Source organism: Ursus arctos, unplaced genomic scaffold (genome assembly GCF_023065955.2).
Source record: "Ursus arctos isolate Adak ecotype North America unplaced genomic scaffold, UrsArc2.0 scaffold_18, whole genome shotgun sequence".
NCBI classification, from domain to species: Eukaryota; Metazoa; Chordata; class Mammalia; order Carnivora; family Ursidae; genus Ursus; species Ursus arctos.
The window spans coordinates 39,697,914-39,720,530 of NW_026622852.1; the positions used below are offsets into that span (position 1 = coordinate 39,697,914).

Here is a 22,617-nt window from a genome sequence, read left to right on the forward strand (position 1 = left end):
CCGGATTTCGAGCTGTACTACAAAGCTGTGATCACAAAGACAGCATGGTACTGGCACAAAAACAGACACATAGACCAATGGAACAGAATAGAGAGCCCAGAAATGGACCCTCGGCTCTTTGGGCAACTAATCTTTGATAAAGCAGGAAAAAACATCCAGTGGAAAAAAGACAGTCTCTTCAATAAATGGTGCTGGGAAAATTGGATAGCTACATGCAAAAGAATGAAACTTGACCACTCTCTCACACCATACACAAAGATATACTCCAAATGGATGAAAGACCTCGATGTGAGACAGGAATCCATCAAAATTCTGGAGGAGAACATAGGCAACAACCTCTACGACATCGGCCAAAGCAACCTTTTTCATGACACATCCCCAAAGGCAAGAGAAACAAAAGATAAAATGAATTTATGGGACTTCATCAAGATTAAAAGTTTCTGCACATCCAAGGAAACAGTCAGAAAAACTAAGAGGCAGCCCACGGAATGGGAGAAGATATTTGCAAATGACACTACAGATAAAGGACTGGTATCCAAGATCTACAAAGAACTTCTCAAACTCAATATGCGAGAAACAAATAAACAAATCAAAAAATGGGCAGAAGATATGAACAGACACTTTTCCAATGAAGACATACAAATGGCTAACAGACACATGAAAAAATGTTCAAAATCATTAGCCATCAAGGAAATTCAAATCAAAACCACACTGAGATACCACCTTACGCCAGTTAGAATGGCAAAAATAGACAAGGCAAGAAACAGCAATTGTTGGAGAGGATGTGGAGAAAGGGGATCCCTCCTACATTGTTGGTGGGAATGCAAGTTGGTACAGCCACTCTGGAAAACAGTGTGGAGGTCCCTTAAAAAGTTAAAAATTGAACTACCCTATGATCCAGCCATTGCACTACTGGGTATTTACCCCAAAGATACAGACGTAGTGAAGAGAAGGGCCATATGCACCCCAATGTTCATAGCAGCAATGTCCACAATAGCTAAATCGTGGAAGGACCCGAGATGCCCTTCAACAGATGACTGGATTAAGAAGTTGTGGTCCATATATACGATGGAATATTACTCAGCTATCAGAAAGAACGAGTTCTCAACATTTGCTACAACATGGACAGCACTGGAGGAGATAATGCTAAGTGAAATAAGTCAAGCAGAGAAAGACAACTATCATATGATTTCTCTCATCTATGGAACATAAGAACTAGGATGATCGGTAGGGGAAGAAAGGGATAAAGAAAGGGGGGGTAATCAGAAGGGGGAATGAAACATGAGAGACTATGGACTATGAGAAACAAACTGAGGACTTCAGAGGGGAGGGGGGTGGGGGAATGGGATAGACCGGTGATGGGTAGTAAGGAGGGCACATATTGCATGGTGCACTGGGTGTTATACACAACTAATGAATCATCGAGCCTTACATCGGAAACCGGGGATGTACTGTATGGTGACTAACATAATATAATAAAAAATCAATAAAAAAAAAAAAAACCCGAAAAAAAAAAAAAAGAATTTGTACATCTTAAACCCAAACTATAGGGATTTTTTAAAGAGAATTTTTCTTTCTTCTTTTTTTTAAACCGGCTTACTTATAGGCACTCCTCACTTACCTTAGAGGAAATCCCATATTACTTATCATGGATTAATATACTACCACCTTTTAAGAAACATAGTGGCTAGGATTTGATTTTTAAGGTTTTCAACACTAATTATTCTATAAATATATTTTAAAATAGGTCAATATATAACATTAAAGATTCCATATTTGCTTTGTCTCCTCAAAGTATGTTAAAAATTACAAGGCCTTAAAGAAGCTTGGTAATAGTCATTTCCCATAGTGATAATTTTAATACTTGTCCATTTGCAAAGTTTTGGAAGAAAACACTAATGGATTATAGTTAAGCTCTCTATAGTCAAGCTAATAATAAACTACACAATTATATATATTGTACTCTATTTACTTTGTATTTTTTACTGTATAATTTTACCTGCAAAATTATGGCAGTGTGTTCATCAATTGTCACCACTACATAACACTCTGTACCTCCAAAGAGTTTCAGCGACTCACTGCAGCATCTCTCCACTAGTGTGATATTATACCTATAAAATACCATATTTTTGGGTGACATAATGAAATGGCTAAGAAAAATTCTTTAAGAAAAGCTGTATTGTCCTCTTGCATATTAAATTATTTGAACTACTGTGCTTTTTCTTTCATACATCAATTTATTCTACTTTGTAAATTTGAGGAATGAAATAATGATTTATTCAGTATATATGACAAATTAGTTGAGATGTGCATTGCCTTAGGTATTTCATTTAGAACTTCACAGTCCTATTTCCCATGCAATATTTAAAGCCCTCTAAATAAGACCACTCATTCTCAATATTATCAATGACCCAAAGATATGACCATAAAACTCACAGGAAAAAAAAGACACATTAAGTGTTCATATTTGCTGGTAACGAAAGAAATGAAATTAAGATATAAATTTAGACAATAATGAAATATTTTTTCTTCACAAGATTGACATATATTGCCAGAAAAGATAATATTCAGTAATTATGATGGTGTACTATAGGGAGAGAAGTGTAACTTGACATAGACTCTCTGGAAAACTACTTCTATGTGATATAATTTCATGCTTCAATAAGAGAGAAATATGCCACATATATAGCACAATGTTTTTCCATTTAGGATATATATACCTTTGCTAAAGTTATGAAATCGATAACTTACTTGGATTCTAGCAACTGAAGTATTTCTGGAGTATTAAGAAGTCCTTCAGATGCAAAAAACACATATGGAACCTGAATTTCCAAAAGAAATCCACCAAAACTATCCAGCAGGTTGCTTCCTGAATAAGAGAAAGTTTATAAATATTTCTCCTTTTTCTCATCCTTCAGGTCTTTCTCTTTTTTACTAAACATGAGAACAGCAAGTGTATGTTCAAGGAGCAGTACAAAAATAAAACATATTCATTGTAAAAAATCATAAATCAGAATACAGAAAGGTCTGAAGAATAAAATAAAAACCATATGTTATCCTACCACCTAAAAATAGAACAGCATTAACAGAACTTACTAAAACTACCATATGATTCGTTAACAGGAAAATAATAAATACCTCAATAGATAAATGGACAAAGAACATTAATAGGCAACTTACAAAAGAATGGCTATACAAGATCAATTCACAGCTGAAAGATATGGATAATCAAAGACATTATCTGTAATATAGCTATAAAATATTTCATGCCTATAATTCTGTCAAAGACTTAAAAGAATAATAATACCTACTCACAGTAAAGATATTGGGGAAAGTATTCTCTTATACTTTCTGCACAAATATGAATTGAGATAGCATTTCTGGAAGGATATTTGGCAATATATAAATGTGTGTATACCTTTGACCCAGCAACTCACTTTATTTCTTAGAACAAGTATATAAAAATAAATAAGATTTATGAGCTACTATAAATCTTACACTATAATAGTGGAAAATTGAGAGATTGTGAATGCTCCAAATAAGGAACTGGCTGAATCAATTAAGTTCATCTTTGAAAGAATGGAAGAAGCCTCTACATATAAACTGGGATACTTATCTTTTATCTTTTTGGGGGCCCTTATTTAATCAACTTAACATTTACTTCTATATATCAAAAATTCCAAAGTAATCATTATGGTGACTATATTTTTAGAATTGAATTGGAATATCTCAGAATTCAAACTTCCCACTCAGACTTGAGGTGGATAGAAAATAACTTATGGCAAGTATTGAAAGGGATGCATTGGGACTTAAAGTGTACAGGGTTTTTAATTTAATAATGTGAGAATTCACAACCTGAGTCATGTGAAGTGTTGCTGAGAAATACAAAGAAACCAAATGATATACAAAGTGGTTTTAGACTCTTTTCAAAGTGTTTGTGTAAAAATTTTTTTTGCACACTCAGTTTTCTGAATCAGTCAATATACTACGACAGAATTTTCCCCTAAAATTCAATAAAAATACTATTGCATAGAAGTATCAGGTGAAGATTAGATATAATGGTAATAAATTGTGCTATTATAAGTAAAATTTAGAAGGTAAAGGGATGAAGACAAATATAACTGTAAAGTTTACTTTTCAAATGAGGACTATGAAGTAAGGGGTAAAGAACTGGCCCAAGGTCACATGGAGTGCTGAGGTTAGAGCTTGAACTCAAGTCCTTAAATGCCATTGCTCATTCTTTTTCCACAGATAAGAAGTAGAAAACAGACAATTTCCATTCTATCACCACAACAGAAGGATTTTAGTTTAAATCCTTACTCTTTAAAACTGTGTCTGGAAGAATCACTTTGAAGACCTTGTGAGGAATGTTCAACTTCTCGCAGTGTTTAGTCCAACAAGAGTTTTCTACAAAATTGTATTCCACCACAAATGAGAAGTTACTCCAGGGAAAATCTGATCCAATATATTGATTATGTACAACCACACAGGAACTTGTACTGAAGACAAAACAAAGCCAAGAAAATGGAATTATATTTGCATCATTAATTATTTGGAGGGCCAAAAGAGTACTGTTTTTGGCTATTGTATTCTTCTCTAGTCTGTGCCTGCTTATCTTGGAAAGGCACTGGTGTATTTTCTGTTGATTTGTTTTCCAATTGTGCTAATTCCTTTTTATCTTTCTTTTTGATGGTCATACACTAAAAAAAAATTTTTTTAAAGATTTTTAAAAAAGATTTTATTTATTTATTCGAGAGAGAGAGAGAGAGCCAGCCCAAGGCGGGGGGGGGGGGGGCAGAGGGAGAAGCAGACTCCCCACTGAGCAGGGAGCCCTACGATGATGATGATGATGACGACGACGACGATGATGATGACGATGATGATGTGGGGCTTGATCCCAGGACCCTGGGATCATGACCTGAGCCACAGGCAGACGTTTGACTGAGCCACCCAGGTGTCCCTTTTAAGATTTTATTTTTAAGTAATCTCTACATCCAATGTGGGGCTCAAACTCATGACCCCGAGATCAAGAGTTGTGTGCTCTTCCAACGGAGCCAGCCAGGTGCCCCTATGGTCATACATTTTTTTAAAAGAACAGGAGCTGTGGACTACTTCACATTCTGAAATGCAAGGGGCCCTAATTTTATTAACTGAGTCCTATCAATAACAGAAAAGTCACTGTGAGAATTCATTTTCTTACACATGTGAGGTTTCATCTTTGAGGATCTACATAATAGAATATTATCTGACAATTTTGAAATGATTTTTCTTTTTCTCAATGAGCTTCATAGGTGATTTAGCAACAACAAAAAACATGGATACTTAAATATCATGTTTATCTTTCCTATCTTCAAATTCCATATAATAGCACTCATTGTAATGAAAATTCTCTACTGCTGCTTTCTGTCTAGAGCAATCTAGATAGATAATAGACATAAGTTAAATGCTTTTATGGGCTTCTATTTGATTTACAACTCCTCTTTTTATTATCTGGATCCCAGTATTAGAAATAGAAATTTCTACATAAAATAAGGCACAATTAAAACATTTTTAGACAAGTCAACACTAATTTTATTATTAGCACGCTCTCACTAAAAGAATTTCTAAAGGATGTACTTCAGGAAGAAGGAGAACTTGAAAGAGAGGAAGAAGATATAAGAAAAAATGCTGAGCAAAAAAAACCCCTGAAACTGGTATAAACAAGGGTAGATCTAAATGGGTACTTCCTGTACTAACAGTGACACTGATAATGATAAGTTGGGAATATTAAAGCAAGATTGAACTAAAATTCTGGACAACAATATTATATAATACATAAGGCAATGACCTGAGCTCAAATATTCTAATGTAAAACACTTTTCAGGACAAGGAGAGATACACTGATTCATTTCAGGTTTTATTAAACCTTTTTTTTTTTTAATTTTAACTTAACTTTTTTTTTTTATTAAACCTTCTAAAAAGTTAAATTCCAGGAGAAATTGCGCTTTTCCTGTGGAACTGGTATGCTTATTCCCCACAGGTGAAGAAATACATTTTTACCCATTTAAAACACGTTCAGGTTCCAGAAAATCTTTCCTTTTGTTTGAATGTAAGACAGTCAATGTTAAACCTGTTGGGAAAAAAAGAGTAATACAAAAAAGTGTTTTTCAGTGTTTTGTTCATATATAATTTTTAGGTGTTCATATATTTCACTACCATAAAAATGAATTAAAGATCTGTGAACAAGGAAACTGCTTAAAATACAATTTGCTGGATTATTTTTCTGTCTGTGGGTATCAGAAAATTTGAAGCATGGGCAATATTTCTGGTGTGTGTATATGTTTTGTATATATAAGCATGGAAATTCTGAATTTATTATGTAAAATAATAAAATGTATCAAAATCTTAATTTTAAAGTAGCCAAATTAAACACTCATCAATTCTGTGCATTTAATTTTACTTTGCTAAAAATCATGGTTGATTTCACCTTTTTTCTCTAGTCAAAAATTTAAGTACATAACTAAATCACAAGAGACTACATTTTGATGTCTTTTTTCCTTTCTATTGGCTGTATGAGAAGCAGAAGACCCACCATCTGCTCCTTAGATTCACTTCTGCCTAATTATAATTTAAGTTTCTTATGTTACTGATTTTTTAACAAAATACAATAAATTTCAAAAAATTCTGTAGCCACACATACAGTTTATTTTTGGTAGACATCATTGGTTTAAGAATAGCTAATTCTAGTTAAAATAAATTTTACACTTTATTGGTGTATTTTTGTCAGTTGTAAAGTTGACAAAAGCATAATGTGATAATGACAGAGTAATGCTCAATAATTTCATGTTTACTTGGCTTGATATGACAATAGTTTTGGTAGCAGTAAGAAGAGGATGAGTAGTATTTCTCTTTTGTATATATATTTATAAGGTCATATTATTAGTATTATTTTATTTTATTTTTTAAAGATTTTATTTATTTATTTGACAGAGAGACAGCGAGCGAGAGAGGGAACACAAGCAGGGGGAGTGGGAGAGGAAGAAGCAGGCTCCCAGTGGAGGAGCCTGATGTGGGGCTCCATCCCAGAACTCCAGGATCACGTCCTGAGCCAAAGGCAGATGCTTAACGACTGAGCCACCCAGGCACCCCTATTATTAGTATTATTTTAAAAGATTTTATTTTTAAGCAATCTCTACACCCAACGTGGGGCTCAAATTCAAAATGCTGAGATCAAGAGTTGCATGGTCCATAAACTGAGCCCCCCAGGCACTTCAGGCTCATACTATTTAAAACCTAATCTCTAGCTGATTTGTCTTAGCTGTAAGCTCAAAGCAGATTACTGACTAAGTGCATTACTAGATCTTGTAAGCACAGAGAAGATAAAACCATATTTCTACTTTCTAACACTAGACAGAAAAAGAAAAAGACCTCATTCCTAGACACAGAGGAGAGCTGCTTGTTAGAAAGATGGGAAAAACATTTTTTCAGCTTAGAGAGTCAAATTTATTTTTGTGTCAGTAAACCTTGTTGAAATAAAATAGTAGAGTAGTGATGACATAATCCCAAAAGCCAAAAGAAATAGAATGTTCAGCATGAAGCCTACATAAGAAAGTGATATATACAGTAATAATTTGTCCTTGTGTCTTAATTACATCAAAGGAAAAGGTGCCCCATTAAGTAGGTTTAAGTATTCTTCTCTGTGGGGCAGGAATATTTCCTCAGTCTCTTCACAAAAGTATTACTTCAGTTACCCAAATCCCTTTGTTTCACAATGCTACATTGCTCAGCACTTTTCTAATTAAAAAAAAAAAAAATGTTTTCAGTTACCCTGATTCCAGACAGGTGTAGCAAGTTCAGCCTCATGATTGTTAACTACTATTTTAACATTTTGGTACTAGCAAAATCTTGTGAATTTAGTGGATAAGACCTCATCTTCCCAGGACAAGAAAACTGGATGAAATAATAAAATCTAAGTTTGCAAATCTGGACTCTAGACACATGATAATGTCTAGAAATAGCACCTTATAAAGTTCTGCTTGAAAGTCTTCCATTCTCACATTACTATAATTAATTAATTTTGCTAAGCAGACATTTGCAATATTTGTATACAGTTCAGTTCAATCTTTTTCACTAGTCTCAGTCTACTAGGTATATAGAGAGGTATTCATTACTGCAATTATTCAATTTGTTTTTATTAAGTTCCTTCTATATTCCAGACATTTTTGTGGGTGTTGGGAATTCAAATTAGGGCATGGTCCTTATCCTCCAGAAGCTGACATGCTAGTGAGGGAAAGAGGCAAGAGACTCAGTTGTTATAGCCTAGGATGGTAAGTAGTGCCTTAGAAGTATGCACATAGGGGCGCCTGGGTGGCACAGCGGTTAAGCATCTGCCTTCGGCTCAGGGCGTGATCCTGGCATTGTGGGATCGAGCCCCACATCAGGCTCCTCCGCTATGAGCCTGCTTCTTCCTCTCCCACTCCCCCTGCTTGTGTTCCCTCTCTCGCTGGCTGTCTCTATCTCTGTCAAATAAATAAATAAAATCTTTAAAAAAAAAAAAAAGAAGTATGCACATAATACACTGAGAGCACAAGGGAAAGCATTTAAATCAAAGCTTCCTGAGCAAATGTTTTAACTAATTTTTAAAGGATGTGTAGCAGTTAGCTGCTAAAGAAGGGAGAGGAGTGCTACTATAGCAGGAACAGGAGGCATAAAGGCATAGGAAATAGGAAAGGCATAAAGGCAAAGGAGATAGGAAACAGCATGATAAATAGTCTGGTGGGGTTACAGCAAAGACATCTTTGGAGATGGCCGAAGATACAATTTATGGAGGGAAGAGAAACAGTAAACAATGGGTGACATAGGTTGAGGGTGGTATTTTATTTTTAATACTGGAGGGCTTAATGATTAAGGGAGAGTCATTTGAGAGGAAGATTGGGCGAGGAAATAACTGATGGGAACACACTGATGTGGGAAGAGATGGGATCCAAAGCAGAAGTGAAAAATTGGTTTTCCAAGGGAGGAGGTTCACCTCCTTTATAAAGAGGAGGAAAAGATAAAAGAATAGAAGAAATGAAGGTAAGTTTGTAGATGGCAAGGTCGTAAGATGAAATGTTGTTAAGAGGTATTAAGAGCCCATACAAGGTCAGAGAAGTTAAGTTTGTAGTGGTACTAAACTATCTGATTTTCTCTAATATTGCTCAGGAGCTCAGGTACAGGAACAGATGGGTTAAATGTCTTGATGGATTCAGGGGCGCCTGGGTGGCTCAGTCGTTAAGCGTCTGCCTTCGGCTTAGGGTGTGATCCCGGAGCCCTGGGATCGAGCCCCGCATTGGGCTCCCTGCTCTGCTGGGATCCTGCTTCTTCCTCTCCCACTCCCCCTGCTTGTGTTCCCTCTCTCCCTGGGCTGTCTCTCTCTCTGTCAAATAAATAAATAAAATCTTCAAAAAAAATGTCTTGATGGATTCAGAGCTGAGATTTAAATGGAAGGTACACTAGAAGGACAAGACTGATTAAAGTTATGGGCACATCACCAAGTCTGGAAAGATAAAAATGTGAAAGAAAAAAAAAACAGGAGTTGACTGATTACAGATCTCTAAGTTGCTGAATATCATGGAAGAGATAAGACAGCTGTGGACAGTGAGCACTGTATCAGAGTTTAAAGTCCAGAAGTAGCACAGTTCTGCATTATTACAAGGTCAATGGCATAGCCAAGGAGTGAATATCATTTCTTCTGTGGAAGCAAATGAAACTATAAGGTCAGGGTGTTGAATGAGTCATTCACATTAAAGACACCTAGGATAATGGCAAAACTAGGAGTGAAAAGAATACCACGAACCAGGTGCACAACTGTCCATGGATGATGGGAAATGTTGGGTGGTTACTAGATGATGGCAATATGGAGTGGTAGAGAATGGTGTGGCAATATTGCATAGCCTCAGAGGATAGAGAAATAATGTTTTGGAAAGGATAATGGAAAGCAAGAAATGGCCCTTTCAATCCTATGATATATATATATATGGGAGAGAATTATCAGCTTATATATGAAAGGGATACAGGGGAAGCTGTATCATCGTGGAAAGCTGGGTTGGCTTAAGACACGGAGATAAAAAAGGAAAAGAGTTTATATATAAGCAATGGGTTCTATGGCAGAAGGTGGAAAGTGTTGGCAGAGGGGGCAATAGTGGGTAGAAGAGTTGAAGAATAACACTAGAACAAGACAGACCTTGGTTCAAATCCTGATTTCCTCACTGAACTACCTGTGAGGTGTGGCATGTTACAACACCTTTATGAACTTTAGTTTCTTTATTTGGAAAACTGATTTATAGAGTTGTTGTAAGTATATAGAATTAAGCAACTAGGAGGCAATCAATAAAAGGTGTCAATTGATAATAACAATATACACAAAAGTACATTTAATGTACATGTAAGTACATTATAGTATATTTATATTGCAGACTTAAAGTCCAGATTTATTTAAAAACTGGTTAGATTCTACTGAGTTATATACTTTTAAAGAATGTATTTTATGGTATGTTATTATATCTTTATTTTAAAACTTAGATCACTACATTTCTATATGTTCCAAACATCTTATCAAATGAAGCATAACTTAAAACTCCCTACCTTCCATTTTGTTAAGGATTTTAATGAGTAAATGTTTTTCACCATCTGAGTCCATTCTTATTATAATCAGCACCTGATCAAAAATAAGAATTTCATGTATCTCTGAATAATTATTCTTTTTCATAGTTTTGCTACTGTGACAAAATAACAAGCTTGATTGGTTACATACAAAAAGATTACCAAGTAAATATTTGTGCTGTAAAAAATGTCAGTGCTTAAACACAAAGGAATAAATTCTGGTAAGATCAAATATCAATGAGGAAAATATTCTGGAGTGGGGCATTCTTAGCATCCATATACTCCCATATGGGTGACTGTATACATAAATTGTCTCTACCTGCATTGTTAGTGTTAAATGCAACTCAGACAAGTTTGAATTGGTTGGAAAAAAGCAATGATTTGTTGCTATGCTTTCCTAGTTATCGTTATAGCTTTTTTTTGGTGGCAGTGGAGGAGGACAACAAATAAATTTCAATTTTTAAATTTCTTACATTTTACTTTATTTTAATGACAAGCAAGTTATCTAAGTAACCACAGAGCTGGAGATAAAGACACAGGGGAGACAAAGAAAAAAAGAAGAAAAAGGCCAAATTTGTATACAGATTTAGCATAAAGCATTTGAAATGTTTTTCAGCTTGAAAACATTTAAGAAAGTGTTTACTCTTAAGTCTTTATCTATATAACCTTCATGTGCTTGAGGTAGGGTGGGCAAAAATTTCCAATATAATCCAAAGCATAAGCTAAATGCTTTTTTTATAGAATCATATAAGATGAGATTCTGGCTCAATATCTAAATATAATTATTGTAGTTCTATTATTTGATATATGTTCATGAACTTAGATGTACCAGACAACAGTTTTGAGATCTGGAGAGCCAATCCATAGAAAACTGCGTGTAAAAAAAGTAAAGTATTTTTAAATTCAAGATACATGAACAATGATGCAAATCATCCTTTCTCTGGGTCTGATTCTGTTTTGTTAGCTTACTTAAGGAGAAAACTATCAAAGGACCAAATAATCTAGACTATTTCATAATTTCAGAGTTAAATGCAAAAATTTATCTTACATCCAATTCTTATTTAAGCTGATTACTGTTATCTGCTTTAATCCAGCACTTACCTTAATCTGTTGCTCACTTTGCATCCAATTTAGTATCTGACTTTGCAGTTCTTGTATCTTGTAATTGGTTTCAGGCTTTTTCCCCCTAATAAACTGTACAATCTCCAGCTGTCTCCAAATGTCATCCAAATAGAAGCCTAAAATGCTTTTGTAGATATCTTTTGCATTTGACAAATATCCTGTTAAAAACAAAAGTAGGGGGGGAGGGCACATCCTTTTGTTCCATGAGTCATAGTAGAGTTAAAATTTTCTTTAATCCTTTTCTGATTTTGATGAAAGATACTGACTAATGAAAACCTTAAACCTGAGTGAAGCTGAAAAATATGTACCAAATGTCTCCTTTTAAGCTACATAATGACATATGCTATATATCCTCTGAATATATCCCATCTTTTCCTGCCTTTTGGCTTGGTCTACACTTACATGCAAGTCCTATGGAAATGTCACTTCATTGGAATTTCCTTGGTCTATAGAGCTTTTGTAATTGATTTCTTATTTGCTTATATGACAACCTCATTAGTTTATAAACTCTTGGGATATAATCCATGATATGCATAATTCACTTATATAGCTGCTAAAACAGCAGAGCCTAAATTCAGACTCACTAAAGCAGTTTCTAAACACAGAATCCTGACACCAATCCCTGAAAGTTCATATTTCCCAGGGTTTTCTGCCTAAAAGCTCTTCCTGATTCTCTAGATCTAACCTGAAAGAGAAGCCTAATCCAGCAGCATTCCCGTTTCAATGGCTCTCTGTCATCTACAGAATAAGGTCTGCACCCTTTTGTGCAGCTTAAAAGGCTATTCATGATTTGTCTCTTTGTTATGTCTTCAGGCTTAGTTCTTATTCCTTTCTACCTTATACTCTTGGATTTAGCTACATGGAACTATATGCAGCACACCCACTGGGTCATTCTTCTGGACTCAATTCTGCCTATAATACCCTTTACATACTTTTTACTTGGCAAACTCCTACTTGTTTTTAAACAAATATTCAGCTTTAAGGGTAACAGTCTCCATCCTTTGTGCCATTGGTACATGTTGCTGCTATAATACCCATTACACAATACTGAATTTATTTCTGGGTTAAAGCCCAGAAGTGAAACTCTATACCTTTAGTCTTGAAACTCATTAACCTGCTAACTTGGGAGAGGTAGCAAACTAGAAGCTGGGAGAAAAATACAGAATTCTGGAAGGAGGCAGGGCAGACAGCCAGACCCCCATGGACATTTCTTTCTCTCCCACTATGCAGAGAAGAAGAAAAGAGGACAATCTAACTCACTCTTTGATTTTGAGAGGTTTAGAGGAGTGAGAAATCTCTCCACTAAAAATGTCCAAGGTGGCTAGGTTATTCCTTATGGCTTGGTATATAGGGCTTATTAAGAAGTTCATTTTCCAACAAGGATTTTACTTTCATAGTATTCCTCAAGGTGGCCAAACAGCAATGACCAAGTTTGATTTGGTGAAAGTATTTCTTTGAGGAGCAAAAATAATTCAGCCCAAGTACATAGTTCTTAATGGTCTCACCTAATCTAGGGTAGATTGTAAGAGTACTTAAAAGTGCATATACCTCAAGCAATCCTCCGTAAATATTATTTCTCTAATTCTAACTCTCTAATACCAATAAGTACTGAGCAGCAGTGAATCACAACTGCACTCTCTTTACAGCACTAGGAGCTCAGATATTCTAGATTCTGACATTTGACTTACATTACACTTTAACAATCAGCCTCGCTTTAGATAGAACTGAGGATCTTTTATGGAAGCCTGAAAAGTACAATGAAGACATGTGACTAAATAGAAGGGCGTGTAATATTACACCCTTATACCAATTTCAGGTACTGTAAACTAGGGCGAGAGCCCTCAATCCATACTTGTCTGAGGATGGAGGTAAAACAACCCAATCCAGTATCAACACCCAAGTAGTTTAATTGGAGTGGAAAGGAAAAGCACCATGTCGGGCTTTCTAAAGGTAGCTGTAATTTAGTTATAATAGTTGGCCAGATAATACTAATATAATACTTGGCCAAATATTATAACTCCCAGTGCTGTAGAGGGAGTACAGTTGTAATTCACTGCTTTTCAGTACTTATCAAAACCTTGGATTAGAGAAATACTTGTCTGGGTCACAGTTATAAAACAAAACCTCTGGGTCACAGATCAGACTAAAATTATTTTCACTTTATATTTTAAATAGGTTCTAGAAATTCTAAATTATAAAATAATTCTATAAGCATACCATTATTAAGCAAGTCTAAATAATCCTGCAATAAGGAGCCTAAAGCAGTAATGTATTGAGACAGATATTTAAATGATTTTGATAGGTTACAAAAATTTTTAAAATCTTTAAATTTTCCAATGTATTCAAAATAGCTTGATTTTTATTCCTCCAGTAATTCATATCCTAATTTATAGGCAAAACTAAAAAAGAAATAGCAAAATATCTTGCTACTAATAATTTGGTTATATTAGTTATATATATTCACCTAGCAAAGATTCAAAGCCACAAACATTCAAAGAAGACCTAAAATGTACATGGCAAAATATCACCTTACATTAAAAAGTAGTGCATGACAATGATTATAGCATCAAATTTGTTTAGGCCATTATAACTCAGGCCTAGATTAGAGAATTCTAAACCTATTTTTCTAAGTGATGGTATTTGTTACAAATGATTTCTTTTAAAGAATACAGGCAGAATAAAAAATATATTCTATTGTAATTATGTCAAAATGTATATAATGTATAGTGTGGAAGTAAAAGAGGCTACATAATTTCTTATAAGGTAGATCTTTTTCAGAAAAGTAAAAGTTATTTCAGATGAAATATTTCAATAGGAAGAAAAAGGGAAATAAAAATTTCTCCCACTAACCCAATGCTGTGTCCAAGCTACATGTTAAAAGGACATCTCTAATTGTTACCAGAAGATGTAAGACAGCAGCATGCTTGAACGTCATTTCTTTTTCATTATTTGTACCTAAGCAAGCAGAAACATATTTAAAAACATAAGATATACATCATAATTATAGAATATGTATCAGAATGCTTAACAATAATAGTTAACACTCATTATCAGGTGCTTACTATTGCCGGGCTGTATGTATGCTGGTTATTTCACTGAATCTATAATGATAACCCTGTCAGACAAGTTTATTATGAGGCTCATTTTTTGGATGAGGAAATAGTCTGAACAAGGTTCAGTAACTGTCCAAGGTCAATATGTGAACAAACGATGGAGCTGGCATTCAAACCCAGACGGCTAACCTTAGTGCTCATACTCTTGTTGCTTTCCCACTTTGGGTAAGAAAAAAGATCAGTGATTCCCAGTTATAAAACAAGAAGAAAATTAAACTCATAACTTGCCGGTTGGTGAAGATAAAGATGGGTGATCATAACATAAAGCAATACCTTGAAATGGAGGTAGAGACACCTGGGAATAATTGTCCAAATATGACTCAAACAAGAGATACATTCACAGGGACAGGCCAATTATCTACTTAATGTGTTCCATATAGTTCTAGAGCTTTTTGAAGATAATAGATTGGATTTTACTGTGTGCAAAAGTGAAACAAAGAAGATAGGAATTTAGGCCCATTGCCCTGATTCAACCAGAAAAGCTCTACTTTTCTCTGTTTTATATAGTGGTATCCCATGAAATATTTATTTGTACAAAAAGTTCTGCTAAAAATTTTGAAAACTGCTCATCTAATCAATCAATAAAGATCAAGGCAAATATGAAGTAGTTACTGGGAACAAAGAGGCAACAGGAGAACCATTTATGGGTAGTATATCCAGCTCCCATAAGGACTTGCAGAAACAACTCAGTCATGACTTGGAAGGGATAAGAACAGGGCAAAGAAGCCAGATTTGGTATTATTTTTCTTCTTTCTTTAGGAGAACATTTCTTGAACATCTCTTATAGTGCAGGTCTGCAGCTGATGAATTCTTTCAGCTTTTGTATGTATGAAAACATCTTTATTTCACCTTTGCTTTCATAATATATTTTTGCCTAGTATAGAAAACTAGGATTTTTTCTTTCAGTAATTCATTTTATTTTTTAAAGATTTATTTATTTGAGAGAGAGAAAGAGAGAGAGAGAGAGAGAGAGAGAGAGAGAGAAAGTGGGGGAGGGGCAGAGGGAGAGAGGGAACCTCAAGCAGACTCCCAGCTAAATGCAGAGCCAGATGCAGGGCTCAATCCCAGGACCCTGAGATCATGACCTGAGCTAAAATCAAGACTCGGTTACTCAACCGGCTAAGCCACCCAGGCACCCCTTCTTTCGGTATTTTAAAGATTTTACTCCACTGTCTTTTCACTTGTATTACTTCTGACAAGAAATTGCGTCATCCTTATCTTTGCTTTCCTTATGCAACGTGTCTTTCCCCCCTCTGGCTGCTCCTACAATTTTCTCTTTACTACCAGTTTTGAGCAATTTGACTATGGTATGACTTGATGTAGTTTCATTATGCTTCTCATGCTTGGGGTTCACTAAGTTTCTTGGATCTGTGGGTTTGTAGTTCTTAACTAAGTTTGGAAACCTTTCCGTCACTATTTCTTCAAATATTTCCTTTCAGTCACTATTTCTTCAAATATTTTAATTTTTTTTTTCACTTGTATTACTTCTGACAAGAAATTGCGTCATCCTTATCTTTGCTTTCCGTATGCAACGTGTCTTTCCCCCCTCTGCCTCTCCTTTGAGAACTTCACTTACTATTATGTCAGGCTATTTGAAGTTGTTTCACAGCACACTGATGCTCTTTTCTTTCTTCCTCTTCTTCTTCTTTTTTTTTTTTTTCAGATTATTTTATCTACCCGTGTTTTATTTTGGAATAGTTTCTATTGCTATGGCTTCAAGTCTACTAATCTTTTCTTCTGCAATATTTACTCTGCCATTAAGCCAGTGCATTTTTCATCTCATACATCATATTTTCATTTCTGTCTTTTTTATGTCTCTAACTTACTGAACATATGGAACAGAGTTATAAGAAGTTTCAGTGCCTTTCTCTAATATTGCTAACATCTTTGTTAGTTCTGAGTTTGCTTTGATGGATTATTCTTATTATGAGTTATGTTTTCCTATCCCTTGTCATGCCTGATAATCTTTGACTGGATGCCAGACATTATGAATTTTACCATGTTAGGTGTCCCACAAATTATGAGTTTTTCTAATCTAGCTGATCAGAGCAGGCATTACTCCCTGCCCTGTGTGAGTGCAGAGTACTACTCCCTCTAATCCTTTCAGATGGTTTGCTTCCCCAACCTCAGGTGGTTTCCTCACATACACTCTGATCAGTACTCTGCTCAATACTCTGTGTGAAGCTCTCTCTCTCATATTCTATCCTTTGAACTCTAGCTGCCTTGGTCTCCCTGGACTCTGAGTTCTGTTTCCTCAACACAGATCATCCACTGGGCTCTGCCCCTACTACCGCTTCCTGTGCTATGGCCTGGCGACTCTTTCAAGGCAGTAAGCTAGGGCAATGGTAGGGCTCACCTTACTTGTTTCCCATCTCTCGAGAATCACTGTGTTTCACTGCCTGAAGCCTAGGATCTTAACTGGTTTCATGTATTTTGTCTTTATCTTTTCTTTTTTTTTTCCCTGAAAGTAGGGTAAATCCTTCTGGCCCTCTTACTCCATCTTGGCCAGAAGAAAAGTCCAGGAATGACTTTAGTTAATCTATTTTTTGACCTTCCCCCTAATTTGGGAGGGAACTAGGTGGTTCAGATGTTAACAATAATAGGGTTAATTTGGTTTTTGCAATAGGATCTGTCAAGTAATATATGCCAATTAGGAGCATTATTGAGAAGCAATGCCGATGATTTTGTTACCTTTTTCTCCTTACTTAGCTGACCCTCCAGTATTAGTTTATGGGTGTCATATTCTGAATTAAAGTTATGCCTTCATCCATGACTAATTTCTATACCTTCTATATTCAATTTTTACTCATTTGATACAACAACCCATACATTTTTATCCTTTTAAATAATATGACTTTTATTTGTACTCACCTTGCTGAATAGCATCACTTATTACTTTTTCTTGTTCCTTTAAGAGGAACCTTGTTTGGTCAAAAATGACAGTGGCAAATGTCCAATTAGCTGTAGGCAGAGTACAGAGGCATACAAGTTTTTTTAGGATAGGAGTAGCTGCTGCTTCTAGGAGACAGAATGCTTGGCACTGGCTGTCTGTGAAAATAAAAGCATTAAAGATAGTGTTTTTTAAGGATGGCATGCTCTTTTTGATAAACCAATTAAACATGTCACTTCATGGAAGACTGAACTACATCCAAATTATTTTCTGAGTTAAAAATCATGAGATTATATAGAGGTTCATTTTAGGATATTTATTCTAAATAAACTAATAACGACAAAACAAAACAAAAACCCTCTGTAGAATTTGTATAATTTTATGGTTATCCTGCTTGTTAGAAAATACTTATTCAGTAACTAACTTGGCATGGAAGTGTGAAGAGCCATATAAAGAGATCACATATTTTTTTTTCTTTTCCCTCCACAATTAGCTTACAACCTTAAGCTGAACAAATTTACCACAATGACAAATTGTTTCTAGTTTTCACCAGAATATCAATACTTTAAGATTTTCATTATCAGCTAAAGGTCATAAATAAAACTAAACCAAAAAAATGAAAAGATATTAAAAACGAGTGTCATATTTCCTTATTGATTTTAATAATGAGCATGATGTTCTTAAGCAGGCTATTCTTTAGGAGTCAAAGAATATTCTTCTTCACAGCAGAAGCAAAAATTTTAATCAGTATAGGAAACAATAATAGCTTTTTTAACATCACCCTGAGGGTGGGTAAGAGAACAGAGGGAGTAAGCCACAGCAGTTCATTTTTTCTGACTGGGCAGAAGAGTCTGAGTAGCTGCAGTTTCCTGTCTGATGAATTTAGGGAAGCAGCAGTTTAAATGAAGGAAGAAGTAACAGCGACTGGACTGGATTAGGGCAATGGAAAGGGGCAGAAGCAGTGAATGGGGTGTTCAGGTGTGGGAATATCTTAAAAGTAGGAATGGAACGAAGAAACATCTGAAACAAGTGAAGAAAATTACATGGAAAAGCAGGTATGTCCTAGATACTCAGGAAAGGGCTTTCAAATTTACTTAATTTGAATGTATTTTTAAAGCATACAGCATACCTGACGCTTGAATTTTAATGACATTATCCACTCCCTTATCCTGATTTATTTTCTCTATGGCTTTATTAGTACAAACAGGAGGACTTTCTTCCTGAAGAGTCAAACAATGTTCTTCATCTTGAAATTCTAATAAAAAATATTAATTTGCATTATTCAGGGAAACTTAATGTTGCTTTACTTAAAATGTTTTCATGTAATATGATCACAATTGTTAAAGTTCTTTCTTGAAACACGTCAGTATTAAATTGAACAACTATTCAGGTCAATGGATGTTGCACAGTGCTGAATGGCAATAACGGGAAGAATCTTGGCATCGAATCACTGTTTCAGTCTAGGTTCTGACACTAGCTTCAGTGTCTTCATATGTAAAATATAGATAAACATACCTATTTTGAATATTGTTATAAGGATTAAACACTAAGTATAGTTCCTGATACCTAAAAGGCCCAAACAGCTCAATTTCATTTCTCTGTGACTTTCCACATATCCCTCCTCCTGCTACTAATTCTTTCCTATGCCCCAAGCCCTCCCTGGCTCCATCCTTTCTTAATTGGGTCAGTTCTTACCACTCACCCTTCTGTTCTCAGGCATTTTCTATAAGCCTAGTCTACCATGTTGTAAGCTTCTCAAGGTCAGCAATGGTATCATTTTTATCTCTAATATGTATTTTAGTCCCTGCATACAACATTCAACAAATGTCAGTTTCTTCCTTCTTTCGTAAGTATTGTAGAGGATTACAAATACATATATAACTAATTTATTTATAGTTACTTATATTTACTAGATAGCAATGTTATCTATTAATAATATGATTACAGGGTAATTTTAGAAACACAACACCATCTTAAAACATTTTAATATATGAGTTTTAAATACATGGTGAAAAATAATGGAGTAAAATATCCTAAACAAGATTATGTTATTATTTTCAAGTATACTTTTAATTAACTATAAATAATTGGAATAGCTAGGATTAAATACTAATTACTAGAGTTTTTGAGGGGGCCTAGTAAGTTGTAACATTCTTTCTTGCCCCTGAATTAACTATAAAATAAGGCAAGAAGTAAAATATATACCAAAATATTACCTCTGTTACTAATAAAGGCTAAGCTTGAGAAGGAGCTTAGTTTGAGATCAAATGGGCTTACTAACTAAATAGCAGCATTGCATGTTAATAACATATGAGACTGTAAGACCTAACTATGCCGTAACTCTCACACATAACTATTTTTGTACTTAATCCTTCTGGGTAACGTATGTCAAACATATTCTAGAATACCTATTGTTTCTTTACCAGAAATGAAATGATATGACACGTACTACCTTTGATGGTTATAAGTAGTGAACGTAAAACAGTTACAACTCACACAGAAACTCTTCGGTAAATTTAAGAAGAGTAATAAGTAATCAAATGGGCAAAGTGTTCTTAAGTACACATTAAAATGTAATACTGAGAACTGTCAGCTAAAAGAGAAAAAAGAATGGCAGAATGATCAATAAAAGTTAGAAATACTGACTCTGTGGCCAAGTTGCAGAAAGCAAGTTTTACAAATAGTGGCTTTTCTTACAAGTTCAAATGTACTTTTAAATTTTTTGGAAAATACATATCTATGTCTTTATCTAAACAGCCACATCTATCTCCATACTCAATAAGTATCATGCATGAACAACGTTTTCTTTGACTTTGAAAAAGAATATATTCTATTCAAAAGAGCTTTAAATTTTCTTACCTTCTGTAATAAATTATACATTTAGTCCCTAAAGCTATCATATCTGTGCCAAAATATTGCTAAATTACCCACCATCATTTTCTTTACTTCCTGTGACTTCGGTCTTTGAGGTGCAAGTCTTATATTTATTTCGCAGCATAATAAAGTCACTCAAAAGATCCAAATCATTCTCCCATTTTTTACCATGTTTAAAAGATGGTTTTTCAATTTTTGGAGAGGAAGATGATTCAATAGATGGTACTGCACAGTCAAGTTCCAAGTAATCTTCATTTTCTTTATTTTGGCTTATTCTATAAACTAGTTCTAGATCATTCTTTGGTTTTTCTTCTTTTGTTGGTTGTTTAACAGATGAATTGTCATCAGAAAAACACAGGTCTGGTATTTCTTCTGCTGGAGATGAAATCTTTTGTGGAAGTAATAAATGATCATTTGTAGACTTCTCATTAGTAAGTACAATAGGTGAGGAACAACTTTTATGTTCTAGCCATGCTGAAAACAGAAAATAAAAATATCCAAATGACTGCCATGCATAAATGAGTGTTCTACTAGTGTATTAGAGTAACTTTTATTTGTAAGTTCTTATTAATATAGTTTGATCCTTAGAAGTACTTTGTTTATTGCTTTGAAAATCAGTTTTGGCCTGAATAAAATAAATTTTTAAAAAGGGCAAAAATTCAGCACCTCTTTTTCTTAATCCTGAGGCTAGGTTACCAAGCAAAGAAAGAATTCCAGAAAAGCCTTATTGCCAATAGGCTTGTAATTAACTCTAAAGATCAAAACCTTAGGTACCAAGCAATCCACAGACCAGAAGAATATATTTGCAATACATATACTTGAAAAAGGACTGTATCCAATATACAAAAAGAACTCTTTTGGCTTCATATTTAAAAAGAAAGCTAACTTAAAATTTGACAAAATATTTGAACAATACTTCACATAAGATATGTACATACTGCAACATGGATGAATCTTGAAAACATTCTAAATGAAAGAAGCCAATCACAAAAGACCACATATTGTATGATTCCATTTATAAGAAAAATCTATAGAGACAGAAAATAGATTAGTGGTTCCATAGCTGGGGAAAACGGGAAGTGACTCCTAATGGGTACAGTATTTCTTTTGGGGGATGAGAAATATGTTCTAAAATTTTTTGTGGTGATGATTACAATTCTGTGAATATACTAAAACCATTGAATGGTATACTTTAAATGGATAAATTGTATGGTATGTAAATTATATTTCAATAAAGCTATTATATATATATATATATATATATATATATATATATATATATATGGTTTATTTATTTTAGAGAGGGAGTGTGTGTGCAAGTAGGGGGAGGGGCAGAGGGAGAGAATATTCAAGCAGACTCCCTGCTCAGCATGCAGCCTGGTCCCTGGGGCTCTGTCTCATGACCCATGAGATCATGACCTGAGTCGAAACCAAGAGTCAGACACTTAATCAACTGAGTCACCCAGGCGACCCATAATATATTTTTTAAGGGAAGATATACAAATGGCCAACGACCAGGTAAAATGATGTTCATCATCATTAGTCATCAAGAAAATACAAATTAAAACTGCAATGAGATACCACAACACACCCATTAGAATGGCTAAAATTAAAGACTGTCAATACCAACTGTTGACAAGGATATAGAGTAACTGGAACTCTTACACATTGCTAATGTGAATGCACAATGGTACAACCACTTTGGAAAACAATTCAGTAGTTTGTTTTTTTTTAAGATTTTATTTATTTATTTGAGAGAAAGAGACAGAGACAGAGATAGGTGAGAGAGACAGCGAGAGACAGCATGAGCTCTCGGAGTTCACTCCCAGAGAGAGAGAAGCAGGCTCCCCACTGAGCAGGGAGCCTGATGCAGGGCTTGATCCCAGGACCCTGGGATCATGACCTGAGCTGAAGGCAGACACTTAACTGAGTGAGCCACCCAGGTACCCCTTTAGCAGTTTCTCATGAAGTTAAATATATACCTACCATAAGACTCAG

The 22,617-nt window shown here is 34.8% G+C and overlaps 1 protein-coding gene across 1 annotated transcript in view; it reads right to left on the reverse strand.

The window, feature by feature from the left end:
* The window catches only part of SHOC1 (shortage in chiasmata 1), a 77,927-nt gene that overhangs the window by 18,128 nt on the left and 37,182 nt on the right, over positions 1–22,617 (reverse strand). Inside the window, exons 12-21 of the mRNA XM_026506015.2 lie at positions 20,677–21,093; positions 18,875–18,991; positions 17,727–17,903; positions 14,593–14,697; positions 11,722–11,900; positions 10,603–10,675; positions 6,040–6,109; positions 4,321–4,499; positions 2,752–2,869; positions 2,000–2,111 (exon numbers count right to left, since the gene is read on the reverse strand). Coding sequence (XP_026361800.2) covers positions 2,000–2,111; positions 2,752–2,869; positions 4,321–4,499; positions 6,040–6,109; positions 10,603–10,675; positions 11,722–11,900; positions 14,593–14,697; positions 17,727–17,903; positions 18,875–18,991; positions 20,677–21,093 — 1,547 coding nt within the window. The remainder of the gene's footprint in view (positions 1–1,999; positions 2,112–2,751; positions 2,870–4,320; positions 4,500–6,039; positions 6,110–10,602; positions 10,676–11,721; positions 11,901–14,592; positions 14,698–17,726; positions 17,904–18,874; positions 18,992–20,676; positions 21,094–22,617) is intronic.